This window comes from Erythrolamprus reginae, chromosome 2 (genome assembly GCF_031021105.1).
Source record: "Erythrolamprus reginae isolate rEryReg1 chromosome 2, rEryReg1.hap1, whole genome shotgun sequence".
Classification (NCBI taxonomy): Eukaryota; Metazoa; Chordata; class Lepidosauria; order Squamata; family Dipsadidae; genus Erythrolamprus; species Erythrolamprus reginae.
The window spans coordinates 250,847,707-250,868,705 of record NC_091951.1 but is presented as its reverse complement, the minus strand read 5'-3'; the positions used below and the strand labels follow the sequence as shown (position 1 = coordinate 250,868,705).

At 41.3% G+C, this 20,999-nt stretch overlaps 1 protein-coding gene across 1 annotated transcript in view; it reads left to right on the top strand.

Annotated features, from left to right (window-relative positions):
• Positions 1-3,081: 3,081 nt before the first annotated feature.
• The window catches only part of LOC139162271 (SUN domain-containing protein 3-like), a 29,082-nt gene continuing 11,164 nt past the window's right edge, over positions 3,082-20,999 (top strand). The window contains exons 1-8 of the mRNA XM_070742451.1: positions 3,082-3,206; positions 4,579-4,676; positions 5,192-5,275; positions 7,019-7,094; positions 9,064-9,128; positions 12,832-12,887; positions 14,891-14,931; positions 18,332-18,488. Coding sequence (XP_070598552.1) covers positions 3,082-3,206; positions 4,579-4,676; positions 5,192-5,275; positions 7,019-7,094; positions 9,064-9,128; positions 12,832-12,887; positions 14,891-14,931; positions 18,332-18,488 — 702 coding nt within the window. The remainder of the gene's footprint in view (positions 3,207-4,578; positions 4,677-5,191; positions 5,276-7,018; positions 7,095-9,063; positions 9,129-12,831; positions 12,888-14,890; positions 14,932-18,331; positions 18,489-20,999) is intronic.

Below are 20,999 nucleotides of genomic sequence, written 5' to 3'. Positions count from 1 at the left end.
AAACGTATCAGAAAAGACTTAATGAACATGATCGAAACATTTAAATATGTCAAAGGGTTAAATAAGGTTCAGGAGGGAAGTGTTTTTAATAGGAAAGTGAACACAAGAACAACGGGACACAATCTGAAGTTAGTTGGGGGAAAGATCAAAAGCAACATGAGAAAATATTTTTGTACTGAAAGAGTAGTAGATACTTGGAACAAACTTCCAGCAGACGTGGTTGGTAAATCCACAGTAACTGAATTTAAACATGCCTGGGATAAACATCCATCCATCCTAAGATAAAATACAACTTTCAATGGGAAGGTTTAAAACAAGAACTGTTGAATGAAAGAAGCCAGAATGAGTTTATTTACAGAAATTTAGCACACGTTGACTCACTTAGGAAGCTTGGGAAAGTTGTCACTTTGGTGACATCCAACCACGCCTTCACACTAATCATATGTTGTATGACACAAGAGAGGACTGAAGAGCCTCCGTGGTCCAGTGGTTAGAGTGCAGTATTGCAGGCTATTTCTGCTGATCACTGGCTGCCAGGAGTTTCGCAGATTGAATCTCAGGAGGCTCAAGGTTGAGTAAAATGAGGACCCAGATTGTTGGGGGCAATAGGCTTACTCTCTGTAAACCGCTTAGAGAGAGCTGTAAAGCACTGTGAAGCGGTATATAAGTCTAAATGCTATTGCTATTGCTATTGCTATTGTATCTTTTCTTTTTTTCACACCTCCCTCTCTCCCTCTGCATCCAATCAGCTGGTGGATGGGCAAATGGCAGTTGGCCGTCTTAGAACTCAGGCTGACATTTGACATATAACGGATGAAGGAAGGTAGTGAAATAAGAGCCAGAGAAAGACTCAGAGGTTATTGTGGAGTGCCAGAGATTGCTGGGCGAGGCCTTTCTCTTTGAAGTAAGGGGACCCTTACAGGTATGCTGGGGTACAATTTTCCTTATGGTCTACAGCAGTGATGGTAAACCTTTCTTTCCTCTGGTGCCAAGAGAGCATGGGTGCGCGCTATTGCTCATGCGTGAGTGCCCACACCCATAATTCAATGCCTGACGAAGGCAAAAATAGCTTCCCCTGTCCCATGGAGACCCTCTGGAGGCCAAAAATGGCCTGTTCCCCAACTTCTGGTGGGCCCAATAGGCTCATGTTTTGCCCTCCCTCACGACTCCTGAGGCTCTCTAGAAACCAAAAACTCCCAGGGCCTCTGTGTGAGCCAAAAATCAGCTGGCCAGCACACACATGCTCATTGGAGCTGAGTTAAGGCAATGGCGCACATACCAGCAGACATGGCTCCGCGTGCCACCTGTGGCACCCATGCCATAGGTTCACCATTACTGGTCTACAGCTTCCTTTGTTCCCTTCCACAAGCAGGCAATTTCCTCGGTCAGCTGAAGAGGGTTCATTTCTGAACTCCCTCCCAGATTCCCACAGGCAACCTCAATGGGGATCCAAGCAGAAAGTTTTGTTCCCAATCCCTTTTTGTTTTTTTCATTCTGTTTCTCCATTTAATTAAGGAAATAGGGATCTCTGGAAGAATCATCCACAAGGGATCACGAGCTGTTTATTATATAAAGTAAGACTGACCTCTAGTGAAAGTATCCAGCACTTCAACTCATTTATTTTTCTTCTTCTTCACCTGGCAGTAAATTTGTGTGATTTGGATAAAATAGAATAAAATTTAAAAAGTCCTTTAGCTTTCAATCCTCATATTTCATACTGAGAATTCCTCCCAATGAAGGAAAAAGGCATTCTCAGAGATCAGATTTTCTGGATCAACTTCTATTTCAGATGGTGCAGAAAGTACGATCATCTGTTAATAGGAAAAAAATATAGCAAAATGTTAGATCTTTTCACAACACATACGTTCTCTGGATTGTGCCAAAGAAGATGATTATAACAAGCAACTTTTTAGAAGAGGGTTAGTTAGAAACAAAGGAAGGTTGGTTTGATGTATTTAGTAAACCATTATCTCCACTGCAGGTCCAAGAACTGAATCTGGGATAAATTTATTTGTTTGTTTTATATTGTTTTATATTACTCACCCATAGTGACTCAAGGCAGCTTACAGAATATAAAACCACATTTGAAACAATAAAGCTAATAAAAAGAATCAAATAAATCAATATAGTATAATATAATAAAATCACCCCCTACCCCATTCCCTACCCTGGCAGTAGCAGATCACACGAGCCATTTAATGGGCTCCATCCCATTCTGGGTTCCCCAGGACCATTGGCAGAACCAGGTCTTCAGCGCCTTCCGCAAGTGTAAAGAGTAGGGGCCATTCTAATCTCTGTGGGAAATACAGTGGTGGCTTGCTCCCAGTTCGCCCGAGTTCTGCGAACTGGTAGTAGTGGTGATGGAAGGCTCCACCCACCTGCCCAGGATGCATGCGCAGAAGTGTTGAATGTGTGCACAAGTGCATGCATGAACCAATAGCAACATGTTTTAGGACCCACTACTGGGAATGATGTTCCAGAGAAAGGGAGCCACCACAGAGAAAGCCCTTCTTCTGGGTCCCACCAGGTGTATCTCCCTCGGGGATGGGACCTACAACATTCCCCGCCTCCCTGTTCTGATGGCTTGGGTAGATGTGATCGGTAGGAGATGGTCCCTCAGATATTCCTGCTTTTGCAACTGAGACAAAGTATGTACCCTTCCTTTCTGATCCTTCCCTAAATAACTTGATTAAAGGATTTTTGTGAGGGACACATGAGTTGCGGCTTCTATTTGGCTAACACCAAAAACGCCTCTACGAATATGCAGAAGTATGCTCCAAAGAGGAACAAAATTCTCTGCTGGCAATACCATATGCCCTACTGTGATGTCATGAGATGATCATGTATACTTCACTGTAGGCCTATTGTGAATCACACGCTGGAGGTCAGGCGGTTAATCTGCACACATCACAGAAGTGCATTGGAAAGACAGAATGGAGGCGATTTTGATGAATGTGGAAAGCAGGGTGCTTGTTTGTGCATGTAACTTTTTGGTGCTGAGATTTTGAGAGCACAATAATTTAGAAGCAACCAACAGAATTCTTTCAGAATACGTCCAATTGTCACGTTGTCCTTTCAGTCATGGATGGGAGACGCTCTGTGCGGAGGTATCCAGCTCAAGCAATGCCAGGTTTTCAAGATAACCCTGCTGAGCAAGGTAGCAATCCCAGGGCAACAAGAGGATCGGGCAAGACCCAGTCAAAGAAGTAAGAAGAATGCATGGATTTAGTTACTGTAACATAACGAATACCGTATTTTTGGAGTATAAGACGCACCCTTTCCCTCCCTAAAAGAGGTTGATAATTAGGGTGCATCTTATACTCTAAATGTAGCTTTTTTCCAGCCCTAACTAGCTGGAGGGCTTTAACTATTTTTCTTCACACACACACACACACACACACACTGCTCAAAAAAATAAAGGGAATACTCAAATAACACATGTAGATCTGAATGGATGAAATATTCTCATTGAATACTTTGTTCTGTACAAAGTTGAATGTATACAACAGCATGTGAAATTGATTGTCAATCAGTATTGCTTCCTAAGTAGATAGTTTGATTTCACAGAAGTTTGATTTACTTGGAGTTATATTGTGCTGTTTAAGTGTCCCCTTTATTTTTTTGAGCAGTCTATATAAAATGTATGATAGGTCAAATTGGGCTGCAAATAGATGTAGAAGTTTATGAAACTGGGACCTCTTTTGCAAGGGAGAGAGCTATTATTGTTGCAATATACTGTATTTGTCAGTGTTCAACTAGTAGGGATGATATGTTTTATTTGTTTTTGTCATTTTAACTCACATCTTTTTGAAAATGTTTTAATTTAGTTTAGCTTCTGTTAATTTTTTCCCTCTTTGGATTTTGTGCTTTAATTATTGAATATTAAAAAGTATTGGGAAAAAGTATAATTTAAATGTACACATCTCCCTTTCATAGTCCACATGAACTCACATGAACACACATGAACAATGAAAACAATACAATGAAATTTTGGGAAAGATGGGTGTAACAATGAGGTTAAAAGGTTTTTCATGCACCTCCCCTGGATCCTGTCTTCATTGCTGCAGGACAGTTACACCATTTTGGGGAAACTGTAGGCTAGAACCAATTTTTAGGAATAGCAAATAGTATTTTAATATGCTTTGTTGACACAATGGATGGAGTGAAGACACTAAGGAACATCATTCTTAGGATAATGCATTGTATTTCAGGCAGCCCCCAATGACAGCTAAAAGCATGAAAAAAGCTTTATTTAGGAGCCGTGGTGGCACAGTGGTTGGAACACAGCATTGCAGGCTCACTCACTGCTCACTGCCAGAAGTTCAAACCTGACCGGTTCAAGATTAACTCAGCCTTCCATCTTCCCGAGATCGGTAAAATGAGGACCCAGGTGGTTGAGGGCAATATGCTGACTCTTTAAACCACTTAGAGGGGACAGTAAAGCACTATGAAGTGGTATATACGTCTATGTGCTATGGCTCAATGCTAAAGTGTTCGTATTTTTCACGGTAATTAAAAAAGCCGGCACCCCAATATAACAGTACATTTGTAGAGCATTTGCAACTCTTCTTCTTTCAGCTGGTTCCTGCTTAATTCTTCAGGAGGTTGTCCAAGGACATCTACTACCTCATCTAGCCAGATGTCTTCAATTTATGATCAGAGAGAAGACAAGGGGGGTAAGTCTAAGAAACATTTAGGCTTTGGATACCCACTAATGATTAGAGGCCAGGGATTTAAAAAAAAAATCCAGAGAAAATATGTCAGGATTGCATCTTGAATCTTTTTGCTAGTTTAGATCTATGCAGTGTATACAAATCCACTAAAGTAGGAGTCTCCAACTTTGGCAACTTTAAGCCTAGAGGACTTCAATTCCCACAATTCCCCAGCCATCACTGCTGGCTAGGAAATTTTTGGGAGTTGAAGTCCCCCAGACTTAAAGTTACCAAGGTTGGAGACCCCTGCATAATTCTGCATTTACCCTCATATGTTATCTCTCTTGCAATTGATGCATTCAAGAGGGCCAAGATACAAGAATAGGAAAGAAAACAAACTACTCTACAGATTGTAGAAATGTATATTGATGCAGATGGAAGTCAGATCAGATACTGCAAATCCAGTCTGTCTACAGAAATTATTGATATAGGATGATAGTGATGACTGGATAATGACAATGGGTTTTCTTCGACACGAGGTTTTACCAGAGAAGTCATTGCTGGTGAGAGTTGCTGTAGCCACTCGTCAACTGATTCCACAGCTTCATCTGAAAGTATGCTGAGTATGTATCTAGCAGTTCCACTTTCCTACAGCTTTCCTGAAAATATGGTGCATTTCATAACTAAAGTTATTCAAGCAGAAGTTAGACCAGCCTTTAATCAGGGATGGAAGTTAATCCTCCAAGACAACTTCCAACTTTAGAGTATCATATTGTTTAGTCTTTAAGACATCATCATCATCATCATCATCATCATCATCATCATCATCATCACAACAACAACAATAATCCTAATAATAATGGAATAATATTTAAGTAGATTGGCAAATACAAACTCTTCTGGAGTTTCTTTCTTATCTACTTGACCCAACAATTGTCCCAAAGGTGCTTTTTTGATAGAATGATAGTAGCAAGTTGCTTCACCTCATGCTTTTTTGGAACACCAGTTCTGTAATACAGAATCTTATGTGTTCATCCAAGCCTATAGTAAGCTCTAAAATGCAGGAATGACCAATTTGAGAATATCCTCACCCATTTTACTCATCTACTGTACATCTTCCTATATGTAGAAAGGGACAGTTCATCTCAGAAAATGTCCACTACTAAGGCTGACCCATTGGATATAATAAATGAGCATTTAACTCTAAAAGTCCATCTGCTTTTAGTAAGATTTAAGAAGACCTAATCTTCTCTGGACTGAATCTAAGGTCAATAGTACTGATTGGCTATGTTAATATAATGTACAGTTTACCTATAATCTACCTAAGAACGTCTCTACTTACAAACTTTTCTAGATAAGAACCGGGTATTCAATATTTTTTTGCCTCTTCTCAAGAACCTATTCCACTTACAAACCCAAGCCTCCAAAACTGTAACCGGAAAAGGCAGGGAGAAGCCTCTGTGGGGCCCCTCTAGGAATCTCCTGGGACAAAACAGGGCCAGAAAAGGCAGTGAGAAGCCTCTATGGGGCCTCTCTAGGGATCTCCTGGGAGGAAACAGGGCCTCCAGCCTCCCTGTGGTTTCCCCAATCACACGCATTATTTGCTTTTACGTTGATTCCTGTGGGAAAATTGCTTCTTCTTACAAACTTTTCTACTTAAGAACCTGGTCACGGAATGAATTAAGTTTGTAAGTAGAGGTACCACTGTACTGTGTTTCAGATTGAGCCCCTTCCTTGTAAATAATTTTGCATATCAGTAATTTGGAGATCCTTATTTGTTAAAATGGGATGAAGATCTAAATCTCAGTGCAACCTACTATTTTATTTTGGAGTTTAATGTTCCACTATTTGCTAAAATAGGGTTTAATTCTACATCTCAGGCTGTGACATGATGAATCACACATAGCAACAGCATAGATGGTGCATACAGCAAATAGGGCTAACTGTTGTATTTGCCAAGAGTTTGAATTCTGAATTTACCAATTTTATTTATTTATTTATTGCTAGGAAGGTATTTTGATGAGCCTTGGTGGGGCAGTAGTTGAGGTGCAGTATTGCAACCTACTTCTACTGATCACCGGCTGCCAGCAGTTTGGCAGATCAAATCTCAGTAGGCTCAAGATGGACTCAGCCTTCCATCCTTCCAAGGTGGGAAAAATGAGGATCCAGACTGTTGGGGGCAATATGCTTATTCTCTGTAAACCGCTTAAAGAAGGCTGGAAAGCACTGTGAAGCGGTATATAAGTCTAAATGCTATTATCTTAGTCCTCAGGCAGATCAGATGACCAAACAAGTATATTCCCAGTTACTTTATAAACCTTCAGAATCAACACCTTAATTGTTTTGTGAATTGTTCTGTTTCACAGAAACCATATGCTGCATTCCTAGCATTATTGTGTTTTCTTTTATCTGCTGTCTTCGAAAATTCTGCTGCTGTATTAGGTAAGTAGCAATGTAAAAATGTCCAAAACCTCTTTTGGAATGACATCATAATCAAGACAGCTAACTCTGCATCTAATCGTCTTCTCCATCACAGAAGTTCTACGTTGGGTGGGGTAGAGGTTGAAAATATCATATATTAGATGACATGAAAGACTTTAAATAGGCTAAAGAGGTGTTACCCTAACACATTGGTGACTAACATTTTTATTGTCACTTGCCGAAAGCATACTTGCACACCCATAATGCAATGCGTGTGCGACACCCCCCCAGCCTCGCAATTGCCCATGCAACTCCCCTGCTTACACCCCGCATATGTGCGCACTCCCCCTATGCTCCCCCACTCCCTGCATATGCAAGTGACCCCCTGCCCCTCCACTCCCTGCATGCATTTTTGACCCATGTGTCCGACCCTGCACCTGCATGCACATCCCCATGAATTTAAATATTTAAAAATTATTTTGTTTATAAATCCATGTTATATATTAAAATAATGTATTATAACTATAAAATATTCAATTATTGTGTTTTAATGGTGCCTTTTATGCACAAATTAATTATCCTTAATTTCTTCCTTCCTTGACTTTAAAAGTAACAGATTCTGCATGGTCCCATTTGCAGTTCCTCTCTCTCTCTCTTTTCATAGTCCCAAGTCCCTCCCTCTAAATTCAAGTCTACTTCTCTCAGATTCTCCAAACCACATATCTTCTCCAGCCAACGTATTCAGCAATTTCTTTGGTGGTGAAAGTTGTCCACACTGGCTGAGTTGGGAATGGAAATGGGACAACCATTCAGAAACACAAATGAATGAATGAGTGGAAGAATGAATGAATGAATGAATCAGTCAATCAACCAATCAACCAATGAATCAATCAATCAATCCAGCCCAGCCAAGTTGCTGCAACAAAACCTGCCACTGCCAACTCACCATGGCCAACTCACATCAGGACAACTCGCCATGGGACAATTTAACAATTCAATTTTATTATTTAAAATAAATTTTAAAATATTAAATTTTCCATTCTTCAGTGATTCTATTCCACCATTTCTTTGATATTAGTGTAATTCTTGTCCCGCAGTAAATCATCCTATGGAGAGTTGGCCATGTTGAAATAAACCCAGTTGAAACACCCATGGACCTCTTGAATCCTTTGCATAGACTCAAGCTGCCTCTCTCCTCCATTACTTGCAGGAAGAAAGCTTATGTTATGTCTTCCTCTACTTCACAAGTAGTCTTTCTGCTTATCCTCTTGCTGGTTTTCATCAACTCTACTATTTATTTTACTCTCACTTCTGCTTTTCCATATCTCAAGCAATGTAATAACCTGAGCATTGCCTAGAATTTGATGCTTGACCTGTTTTACATGCAGGCAATTTCCAATTCCATATCTGCATATCCAGTTTGCGAAAGGCCCCTATCTGATACCTTACAATGTTGCTAACACCTTAAGCTGAACTGGTTGAACTCAAAAGATGCATCTTCCTAGGTCAGCGCTAGGCAAAGTTGGCTCTTCTATGACATGTGGACTTCAACTCCCAGAGTTCCTGAGCTAGTATGACTGGCTCAGGAATTCTGGGAGCTGAAGTTCACAAGTCATAGAAGAGCCAACTTTGTCTACCCCTGTCCTAGGTGTTTCTTCCCTTTCTCATGCAACAGCTAGCATAGCCATAATGTATGGTGTGATAACATTGGCACTAGGGGTTAAGGAAACACCCTGTTTGATGACATCACACCATGCATTGTTTTATGGCAGATATCAAGCAAGGAAAAGAGAGGAGAGAGAAAAAACATGAAGCAGCAGCAACCCTCAGAATGACTTGTTAATAAACCTCTCTGGTTGGGAAAAGAACGAGCAATGCCCTTGAGTGGCCTTCGCCATTATCAAAATTCCCATTCTTATCCTTAGCATTTTTATCCTAAGAAATTTCCCGTCTATTGACTTTTCCTTAATGATCCTACCTTCCTCCACAGAAGCCAAATGGATAACTGTGTGAAATGCTTGATGTTGCTCACCATAGCTGCCTCAGTCATTTATGGTAAGTACTTCCAGTTGAGATTTGAAAAAAAACCATCTGACTAGCAGGAGGTTCTCATGGATTGAACAAAAAAGGTGCTTGTGTCGACGACCTGAGTGTCAGAAGTCCCAATATGCCAGATTTTATCCAGAAAAGTTCATGTTTTAACTCACGTCAGGTGGGCAAGGCAGTGGTTAAGGAAGGTTTCCTTAGCTCATTATCACAACCCACTAATGCTTTTCCGTCACTCTGAGTTTACAAACAAAGTCCCACGAGGAAAGAGGGTGATAAGCAGGGGTGGGGCTACTGCCTGGATGGTGGGGGTGACGCAGTGGGGTAGCAAAAATGGAGCTCTGCCCCAGAGCACCCAATTTGCATTGAAAGATGTTGAAAGAAAATGCACGGCGTCCTGCATAAGCCACGCCCACAGTGTGGTAGTAAAATTTTGGTAGCCCTTCACTGGAAATAAGTCCAGAGTTCCAGCAACCAAATAATAGTCCAAGAGTCTAAAGTCTGAGAGCTGAGACCAAGCCCAAAATTCAAGGAACAGGATCCAGTGAAGCTGGGAAGAAGCACATCAAAACAAGCAAGTGTTCCCGACAGACACACCTTCTCAAGCATCTGATTCAATCAACATTCCCCAGCTTTCCTTCTGAGGAAGGACGGGGCTGCTTCCTTGTAAGCAACCTCGCTGATCTCCTCTGTGCCCCTCTCCACTCTGCTCTCCTCATCCGTTCCTTGTCAGAGGCAGTCTAGAGCAGCGGCGGGTTCCACTTACCTGCATACCGATGCGCTGCACGGGCATCCTACTCATTCGGATGGTCATGGATGTGCGCCTGTGCATGCGTTCTCACATGTGATTTTGCTTTTGCGCATGCGCAGGAAACAAAAACTTGCTGAAATCTCCTGAGGGGACGCTCGCTCGCATACAATTTCGGTGATTTTTTGCTTCCACACACGTGGAGAAGCAAAAAATCAATGACATTTCACGCACCTGGGTATCCCCTCGCAGGATTTTTTTAAAAAAAGATGGCGCCAGTCACCAGAATATTGAAGACGGCATCAGAGTGGTTTCACGCAAATTGTGCAATCTAGCGGAATGGAGCTCTGAGGCGTACAGGTAGCAGCCCACCACTGAGAGGCTACCATCTCTGTTGGTCCTGTGCAGCTGCTCTGCTCCTGCAGGAGGATCCCCATCCGGTTGCCCCCCCCCCGACTCCCACTGCCAGACGGACTTGGGACTTCCTCATCCTCATCCCCTCGACTTTCCACTCATTTATAGAGGACTATGTCTTCCCTGTTGGACAGTCCCAGCTCCAACTCCAACTCCTGCTCCTCTGAACCAGGATCCAACTGCAGATTCTTGCAGGATGAATACGCATGGAACTGCACAGCGGAAGTATTCAACCTGCAAACAAGGGCATGTTATTGTATATCCTATGACCGTTCACCTTTTTCTCAGATACAGATTTTTCTCTCAGTACTGAAAGAGCTTCTGTAAGAGACAATTTGGGTAGGTGGTTGAAGTAAATGAAGGCTGTTTGAATGGCAAGTATCGGTAGAAAAAAGTGAGATTTTAAATGCTCCTTCAGGTAGTGGGAAATGGTTGTGTGTGGTGATATTTTTCTTAGATGCACTTCTATATTATTCTGTGTTTATAAAACTAAAAAGCTTTTCTATTCTTTCAAAAGGAAGGAGAGAACGCGCCCAGTGTTCAATAAAGTTGCCAAATAAACATTTTATAAGAGTTTAAACAGGAATCGGGACTGTCGGTTAATATGGAAAAATCAGAGATTATGTGTTTAAATACAGATCAGAGAGAACAGATAGAAATCAGGAAAGAATCAGGGTTGAAATTAGTACTTAAAAAAATAAAATATTTGGGAATTTGGTTATTGAAAAACCCAGTGAAAATTGAAGAGATGAATTATAGATTAATATGGAGGAAAATGTTGAAACAGATGAGGAGCTGGAAAGAGAAAAAGCTAAGGAGACTCGCTAAAATAAGAGCATTAAAAATGATGATAGCTCCCAAAATGATGTACCTTTTTCAGGTGCTGCCGGGGGGGCTATCCGCATGTAAGGTTAAAGAGTGGGACAAAAAACTAAATTATTGGATTGAAGAAGATAAGAGACCAAGAATAAGGAAAAAGTGGTTAATTGCGAATGAAAAAGGGGGGATGGGGAGTTCCATGTTTGGAGCTGTATAGGGAAGCTTTTCAAATGGAAAGGTTAATGGAGTTGCAATTATGTGAAAATAAATGGGTGAAATTGGAAAAACAGATAAACGGGATGAAGAATAGAGAATTAATATTTAGAAAGTGGAACAGGAGCGACTTAGGTAAATTAATAGGCCCCATGAAAGGGACTATGGAAATTTGGAAAAAATGGCAGGGGAAAATAGGATTATATAAATCTAAACCGTCATCGCTTTATGTAATAAATAGATAAAATGAAACGAATTTAAATAGGGTTGTAGGAGAGTTGAAGGGAAGAGGGACAAATAAGATAGAACAATTATACGAGAAGGATGGCAGGCCAAGTAGAAATCATATAGAATGGTGGTTAGGTAAGGGAAGGTGGCTACAAATTAATGCAATATGTAAATATCTTAATGAAAGGGAGAATAAAGAAGTACTATGGAGGGAGGAGACAGGGTTAGAGAAAATAATAAGAGAAAAAAGTGAGGGGATAAAGGCGCAAGCAACCAATATATATAAATTGCTAGTGCAGTCAAAAGGGGATACGATTGATGGATTGACTAAATGGTGGCAAAATGAGATACAAGTAGAGGTACAAGAGATGGAAAATATAGTAGAAAATATAAGGAAAATTAAAAATACAAGAATCAGGGAAATGAGAAGGAAAATATTACATAAGTGGTATTTTACTCCCGTTCAACTCGCACACTTTCAGCAGAATGTCAGGGGGAATTGTTGGCATGGGTGTCCAGACAAAGGAGTGTTCATGCATATGTTTTGGGAATGCCCGATAGTGCAGGAATTTTGGCAAAAAGTGAAAGAGGATATCAATAGAATGCTAAATATACAATGGACAATCACTAAGGAAATGGCAGTACTAGTAAAAAGCAAGGCGATGGGAGAATTTAGAGAAATAAAAAAAGCAGCAATAGAAAGCGCTCAGGCAGTAATAGTTTTGGGTTGGAAGGATGCGACAAAATGGACAATGCAAAATTGGTATGGGTACGTGATGGACCACATTCAATTTGAAATTATGGAAAAAAGGATAAATTCGGATAATGAAACTGAGTTGGGACAGCTGATGGGATGGTGGGACAAGGTATGACGATATATGATGAGCAGAATCCGAGACCAAGCTACAAGAAATAAATTGGAATCACTCTATAATATGTAAACAGATATATTGCTCTTGGGTTAAGTGGACTATACAAGAAACTCCCCCAATTTGGTGGTGGGGAATGTGTGTGTGTCGGGGTGGTGGGCACAATTCATTATGCACTGTTTTATGTTGTGTTGTTAAAAATCAATAAAAATATTGTTTAAAAAAAAAGTTGCCAAATTTCAGTGTAGGTAGGATTAATGTCCTTCTTAAAGAGTTTTGAGAAAAGAGGATAACATGCTAGAGGAACATCTTTCCTAATATTCTGTGTAATTTTAGCAATTTCTTGGACATGAAGCTTCAAGACAAAAGGCATTTGTAGAGTTCATTGTAGAAACTTCCCAGTTTTGTTTGTTTCTTACAGGCACCGTTTACATTGCTTGTCAATACCTGAAATTATCTGATGGCCTGTCATCCAAGGTAAACACCATTGCATGTAAGGGACAGAAAAGGAAGTCATCGAAATAGTTTGGGGACAGATTGGGGAACTCATAGAGAATTTGAGAATTTGGTCTCAAGACAAAAAGGCTGCCACACACAAAGATCCTTTCCTCAGTAACAATTCTCAATGGAAACAAGCCCTTGCTCGATAATAGGAGGCCATCAAAGATGATGTTCACATTTGTTTTCTTGGGTTTTGAGGCTACCAGAAATGTTGTATCTGGAAAACAGCAAGTGAATTTGTGTATAATCTGTCATCATGGAAGTGACAGTTAAAATCTGGATTTTATTTTTTAAATATAAAAGAATGGCTCAAGTAGCAAACTTGGCTCCACTACTTTTGCATTCTCCAAAAATAGGTACTCCTTATTTAGTGACTGCAATTGACAAACTACAAGTCCGTTGTTCAGCAAAGCTGTCACTAAGCAAAAAATCACATGACCACAATTCTGCTTATTATTTTACTTCAGTTTTCCCTTGCTTTGAAGCAGGGGTGTCACAATCATGGCACAGCTGCATCACACACTGGCCACCCCCACACCCCGGTTTAGTGAAGGGGGGGAAAAGTCACAATACGTCACATAATGACAACATGACAACATGAGTTTGACATCCCTGCTTTACAGCATTAGGATATAACCCCAAACAGTTGTGTGAACCCAAGCATAAGAACATAAGAAGAGCCATGCTGAAACAGGCCAAAGCCCATCGAGTCCAGCATTCTGTGTTACACATTGGCCCCCTAATTGTACATGGGGATCTTGAGCAGAAGGAGAAGGCAAACCCCTCCCTTTCCCTTGACCCCCAACAAATGGTACACAAGGGAATCCTGCCTGCCTCAACCAACATAGAGGCGGCACATGGACATCCATTTCAATAACCACCGATACACTTGGCATCCATGAATCTGTCTAATCTTGCCTTGAAGCTATCAAGGCTGACAGCTGAATTCCATAAACCAACGACCCTCTGGGTGAAGAAATATTTCCCTTGATTTGTCCTCGCTTTCTTACCTATGTGCTTTAAGGAGTGCCCCCTTGCCCTAGTATTGTGTAATAGAGAAAAGAATTTTCTCTATCCACCTTTTCTATCCCATGCATGATTTTATACACTTCGATCAAGTCACCCCTTAAACGCCGTCTTTCAAGGCTGAAGGGACCAAGGCGTTGCAACCTGGTATCATAAGGGAGGGGCTCCAAGCAGTGTGGAAGGTGTAGGGAGAACTCAATTTATGAAGAACCTGGAGAAAAGGTCAAATCATATGCCCCTTTTCCCCTTTCCCCCATCGTTTGAAATGCTTACCCTGGCACTGAGATAATTAGAAAGAATGGGAATGGTGTTTGCATTTACATTCACTGGAAAGAGAGTGAACAGGTACATGATGGGGAATAGGCATTGAAAGGAGTGTAGCTGCAGCTTCTTGGGAGGCAAATGCCTTCAGGGGTGAAAGTGACTAGGATTTTGTCAATTCCAGGCAGCAGCTGCTTCCAGGCTGTAATCAACTAATTAACGTTACACAACTGAGCCTGTTCAGTTGTTCTCAGCAGTTTTGGAGTAACCACTGCTACACAAACAAGCAGCTCAGGAAGTGACAGCTTGCTTGGGTTTGATATAGCAATTAAAATGCTGGCTTAGAAACCAGGAGACACTGAGTTCTAGTCCTGCCTTAACCTTGAAAGTCAGCTGGGTGATCTTGGCTCTGTCACACACACTCACCTTAACTCACTTCAGATTGTTATTGTGGGGAAAATAAGAGGAAGAAGGTATTTTGGGATATTTTGTAAAAATATATATATAATGGAAAGTAGGATACAAACAAGCAAACATAAATTAAAATGTATTGGGTCTACCAGAGGGTATGGGATAAGCACAAGGCAATGTGGTAATGGTCATAAATTAACTACAGTTAACTATGACTGAGGTCCATGTTACAAATTGTTCATATAAAAGTTGAAACATATATGTTTTTTTCCTTCCAACAGGAACTAACAAAAATGTATGAAACTGAGCTGAACAATCTCTGGTAAGGCTATTATACATCCCTCCAAAATATCTTAAAGAAAAAGACTTTACTCATTAATTAAATGTATAAACTGCTTAAATCTATCTCATGACTCTGGGAAATTTACAAAATACAATAGTTAAAAACAAGAATGCACACAAGCTTTTTTTAAAAAAAAAGTCTGGAAATCGTCACCCAATAAACCAAAACATTGGAAAGAGGCCTCTCCCCCTTCAAACCTAAGATATGAAAGAAAAGTTATGGTTTAAAGGAAAAGAACTGTACAAATCTCGGGGAATGTGGCTTATTGAAATGCAGCCAGGCTTAGAACTACAGGAACTAAGACAGGGCTGCCCAACCTTGGCAAATTTCCAGAACTCCCCAGCCAGGCATGCCTTGGTCTAGGAATGTAAGCCTCAAGCTTCATTATTTATTTATTTATTTATTTTTTGGATTTGTATGCCGCCCCTCTCCGTAGACTCGGGGCGGCTAACAACAGTAATAAAAAACATCATATAAATCCAATACTAAAAACAACTAAAAAAAACCTTATTATAAAACTAAACATCCATACAAACAAACATACCATGCATAAATTATAAAGGCCTAGGGGGAAAGAATGTCTCAATTCCCCCATGGCTGATGACAAAGGTGGGTTTTAAGGAGCTTACGAAAGGCAAGGAGGGTGGGGGCAATTCTAATCTCTGCGGGGAGTTGATTCCAGAGGGTCGGGGCCGCCACAGAGAAGGCTTTTCCCCTAGGCCCCGCCAAGCAACATTGTTTTGTTGACGGGACCCGGAGAAGGCCCACTCTGTGGGACCTAACCGGTCACTGGGATTCGTGCGGCAGAAGGCGGTCTCGTAGATACCCTAGTCCGGTGTCATGAAGGGCTTTATAGGTAATGACCAACACTTTGAATTGTGACCGGAACTGATCGGCAACCAATGCAGACTGCGGAGTGTTGGTGTTACATGGGCATTTTTGGGAAAGCCCATGATAGCTCTTACAGCTGCCTTTTGCACGATCTGAAGTTTCCGAACACTTTTCATACGTAGCCCCATGTAGAGAGCATTACAGTAGTCGAGCCTCGAGGTGATGAGGGCATGAGTGACTGTGAGCAATGACTCCCAGTCCAAATAGGGCCGCAACTGGTGCACCAGGTGAACCTGGGCGAACGCCCCCCTCGCCACAGCTGAAAGATATTTCTCTAATGTGAGCTGTGGATCGAGGAGGACACCCAAGTTGCGGACCCTCTCTGAGGGGGGTCAATATTCCCCCCCCCAGGGTGATGGACGGACAATTCGAATTGTCTTTGGGAGGCAAAACCCACAGCCACTCCATCTTATCAGGGTTGAGTTTGAGTCTGTTGACACCCATCCAGGCCCCAACAGCCTCCAGGCACCGGCACATCACTTCCACTGCTTCATTGACTGGACATGGGGTGGAGATGGAAAGCTGGGTATCATCAGCGTACTGATAATACCTCACCCCATGCCCTTGGATGATCTCGCCCAGCGGTTTCATGTAGATATTAAATAGCAGGAGGGAGAGGACCGACCCCTGAGGCACCCCACAATGGAGAGACCTCGGGTTCGACCTCTGATCCCCCACTAACACCGACTGCAACCGACCTTATCTTATGTACATTAGGGTTAAAATAATAGGTTGTCCAATCCCATCATTGGCCTACACCAGGGGTAGGCAAAATTGGCTCTTCTATGACTTGTGGAATTCAACTCCCAGAATTCCTGAGCTAGCATGATTGGCTCAGGCATTCTGGGAGTTGAAGTCCACATGTCGTAGAAGAGCCAATTTTGCCTATTCCTGGCCTACACCAATCCCTTTGGAGGCAATCCTAAGACTGAAAACACATTGGAAGTCTTCTCTGGATAAATATGCATTTGCTTTTGGTTAGAGACTACAGTGCAACATTCTTTCACACCCAAGGAGAAAATATTTAAGCTGCAATTCTATCCGCCTTTCTGTGGAAGTAAGTTCCCCTGAATTCAAAAAGATTCATTCCTGACTATATTTAGGGCAGGGCTATCAAATCTAAGGCCCATGGGCCACATCCGGCCAGCGGGACTGCCCTGGAAACAGTAAAGATTGGCTTCTTGGTGCCTCTGCTGCCACCAAGTGATGTTGAGCTGACCATGCCCACTATGGCCACGCCTACCTCCCCCCAAGATCAAACACAACCCTGATGCGCCCCTCAATGAAATTGAGTTTGACATCCCTGGTTTACCGTATTTGGGTCAGGCATGCTTAATATCTCCTTTCTTGATTCTAACATCCTTCAGATTCAGCGGAAATGCCTTAATATCCAGTCTTATGTAACCACAATAATTAGCTGGTGCATTGCAGGCCCAGGAATGGTCTGGAAAACAGTTATGATTACAGTCAGTCCTCAACTTACAACCACAATTGAGCCCAAATGTTTTTGTTGCTAAATGAGACATTTGTTAAGTGAATTTTGCCCCTGTTTACCACTATTTTGCTACGCTGGTTAAGTGAAACTCTGCCTTTCTTAAGTTAATAGCATGGTTATTAAATGAATCTGGCTTCCCTAATTGACTTTGTCTATAAAAAGGTTGCAAAAAGATTATCACAACACTGGGACTCTGCAACCGTCATAAATATGAATCAGTTGCCAAGCATCTGAATCTTTGTCATGTGACCATGGGGAGGCCGCAACCATAGTTCCCTCTAAGCTGAGCAGTGAGCAATCGCTCACTTAAAAATCATCATCAACTCAGAGTTTTCCAAACCTGCCCAGAAGCCGAGAGGGATAGAGTGAGAGGGAAGGAGAGAGAGAGGAAGAGAGGAAGAGAGAGAAACAGATAGAAAAAAGAGAGGAAGGAAAAGAGAAAGAAAAAGAATGGGAGTAAGGAGGAGAGAAAGAAAATCAAAATCTAGTTTGAAACTAGCTCAACTATTTAAGTGGCATTTTGATATTGATAGAGTTGCCCTATTATGAGCTCACTGTTGTAGACACACAGTACAGTATTTTATTTTGAAATTCTCTGAGGCAAAATAGGGTGGGTTTTTTATTTGTTTGTTTGTTTGTTTGTTTGTTTATTAATTATTTCTGTGCCACCCAGTCCCGAAGGGACTGCCGCTCAGACACTATACTTTTCTGCCCACCCCCCAAAAAAATTAGAGGGAACACTGGCCGCAACAGTCCTAAATGTGAAAAGTGGTCGGAAATCACTTTTTTCAGTGCCACTGTAATTTCAGACTTATTAAATGAATGGTTGTAAGTCAAGGACCAGCTGTATCACACTAGTCTACAGCAAAAATCCAGGCAACACTAGACGGAAGCAACAATAGAACGGGTTTGTATCCTTTTGTTTTGCCATTTAACAGTTTTTCAGAGTTTTGCATATAATCCTGACATCCATTTCCCCTCCTTTATTACAAGGAAATCTCAACATCTGCTGGAAGATCAATTCCATGAAATTCAGGACCTTAAGAATGAAATGGATCAACTGCATTCTGAGATCAGCAACCTCCAGAAAGGCATTCTGCAGTCCACCAAGCAAATCCTTCAGGAAAGTGACTTACCAGGAGAGGAGAAAGTAGGAAGCTGCAACTAATCTCAGAAATTCTCTGGTTTCGATCTTTCCAGATTATAATTTTCTTTTGCACATCTATTAGCTACCATAGAATGTCATTTTTCCCCCTTTTACAAAACTGAAGTCTGTTAGTTGTTCTCATGGCCAGCCTCTCTCGTACCAAATATGCTTAAAAAATACAGTAGGGAAAACATTGAACCACAGTGAGGGTTTCTTTCCTGCTGCAAAAGGGTAAATTATAATTTCATACTGGGCACTAGTATTCCATGTTGCATCCAGTTTTGGTCGCCACAATATCAACAAAATGTTGAGAAACAAGGATGGTGTTAATTGGGTTTATCTACTCTAATGAAAAGAAGGATTAGGGATGACACGAAAGCAGTGTTCCAATATTTGAAAGACTGCAGAGAGCAGAGAGCATCAACCTGTTTTCCAAAGCACCTGAAGGCAAGACAAGAAACAATGGATGGAAACTAATCAAGGGAAAAAGCAACCAAGAACCAAGGAGAAATTTCCTAACAGGGAGAACAATCAACCAGTGGCATAGTTTGGACAATCCTAGACCTATGGTGGTGAATCTATAGCATCATGCGAGAGGTGGCATGCAGAGCCCTCTCTGTGGGCACGTGCATCATCACCCCAGCCTAGCTCCATCACATTTCTTCATCAGTTTCATTTTCAGGGAAACAAAAGTTTGTGGGACTAAAAAAATATTCACTCAATCAATTCCAACTTCTCATGAAAGGAGAAGATCTCACAAAGTTGGAATTGATTGAGTGATATTTTTTTTTAGTCCCACAAACTTTTGTTTCCCTGATAATGAAACCGACAAAGAAATGCGATGGAGCTAGGCTGGGGCGATGACGCACATGCCCACAGAGAGGGCTCTGCATGCCACCTCTCGCATGATGCTATAGATTCACCACCATAGCTCAGGTGTTTCCCAATGGAGGAGATGGGGTCCTCCTTCTCCTGAAATTCATTACAACACAGAGCCGCAATGCAACCCTGGATCGTCTAGGCCAGGGGTAGGCAAAGTTGGCTCTTGTATGACATGTGGACTTCAACTCCCAGAATTCCTGAGCTAGCATGATCGGCTCAGGAATTCTGGGAGTTGAAGTAAAAAAGTCATAGAAGAGACAACTTTGCCTACCCCTGGTCTAGGCTCCTTCTGGCCTCAGTTGCTTTTCCTGCAGAGCTGCCTGTGGTGGGGTGCCATGCCTCCCTGCCAGCCAGCTGAACTTCGGTGCACTGCTCCTAGGCTCATCAGCCTCCAGATTCCCACCACCCAGCACCAGTTTTGGAGGGGTGGGGTGGAGAAACAGATGAAGGCAATGAGAGAGAGAGGGAGGGAAGGAGAGAGAGAAACAGAGGGATGGAAACAGGGTGAGAAAGAGAGAAGCAAAGGCAGAGAGAGAGAGAGGGAGGGAAAGAGGAAGAGAAAGAAAAAGGCAGAGAGGAAGGGAAAGGGGAAGAGAGGCAAGGAAAGAGAGAGAGAAACAGAAAGGGAAAGAGAAAAAGAGAAATGATATTACAAAAGTTTTTATTGTTATTGAGCATAATATTTCAAAAGCAGAAAAAATGAAGGGGCATAAAAGTGCATTTATCACATTTTTCATAGAACAATTAGCTGAACTCTGCCTTTATCATTATTTTAGGTAGTAAAACCTCAGTATTCAGGTTAAATTGCCTTGTTGGCACTTTGTGACAAGTAAGTGGGTTTTGGCTTGCAGTCTCTAAAAGGTTCGCCACCACTGCCCTAGTCATAGATTTCCCACTGTTCATGATAGAGATGCTTATAATAAAAGGTGTTCTAGTATGTTTTAAGTCTTTATGGTGAAGACAACACAATTACTGCTTTTGGAGAGTTGAGTGGTATAGAAATTAAATAAAATAGTAAATTATGGGATTATCCTTTACCAAAAGTTTAAAGGAAATTTGTATATCTCCAACCTACTACATGAGATAGTCTGTTTGAATTGATTGATGACTCTAAGAATTATTAAATCTACCTCTCCTTTCTACATACTTTTCTTCTCCACAGAAGTTCCAGCCTTTATGTCTAAAAACCATGAGCATTGCATAGAGATTTCTGTACTGATATAAATTTTTGTCTTTTGACATTAGCCCCCAAATGCCTGTGTCCCAGGGCTGGCTATAGTGTATGCTTCATAGACATCATCTTTTCACATAATTAACTGACAGATGAAAACATCTTAATGCTATCTAAAAGAATCGTGGTACACACTGTTTTAAGCACCACCAACCATTCTTCCTTAGCTAAAATCTGATAGAAAAATATTATTAGATACCAGTTAATATTCCTTTATGGGCTATTCATTTGGGCACATTTATTTCCTGTCTTTACTCAGCAAACTTGAGAAACAAACCATTTGCCGAGTTGGCAAATTTTGGCTTTTTTGACATGATGCTTTATTGTCCATATTTGTGTATCTGTTGCTAACAGTTGGAATTAAGTCTATGGTTCTATTCATAACTTACGATGTCTAACAT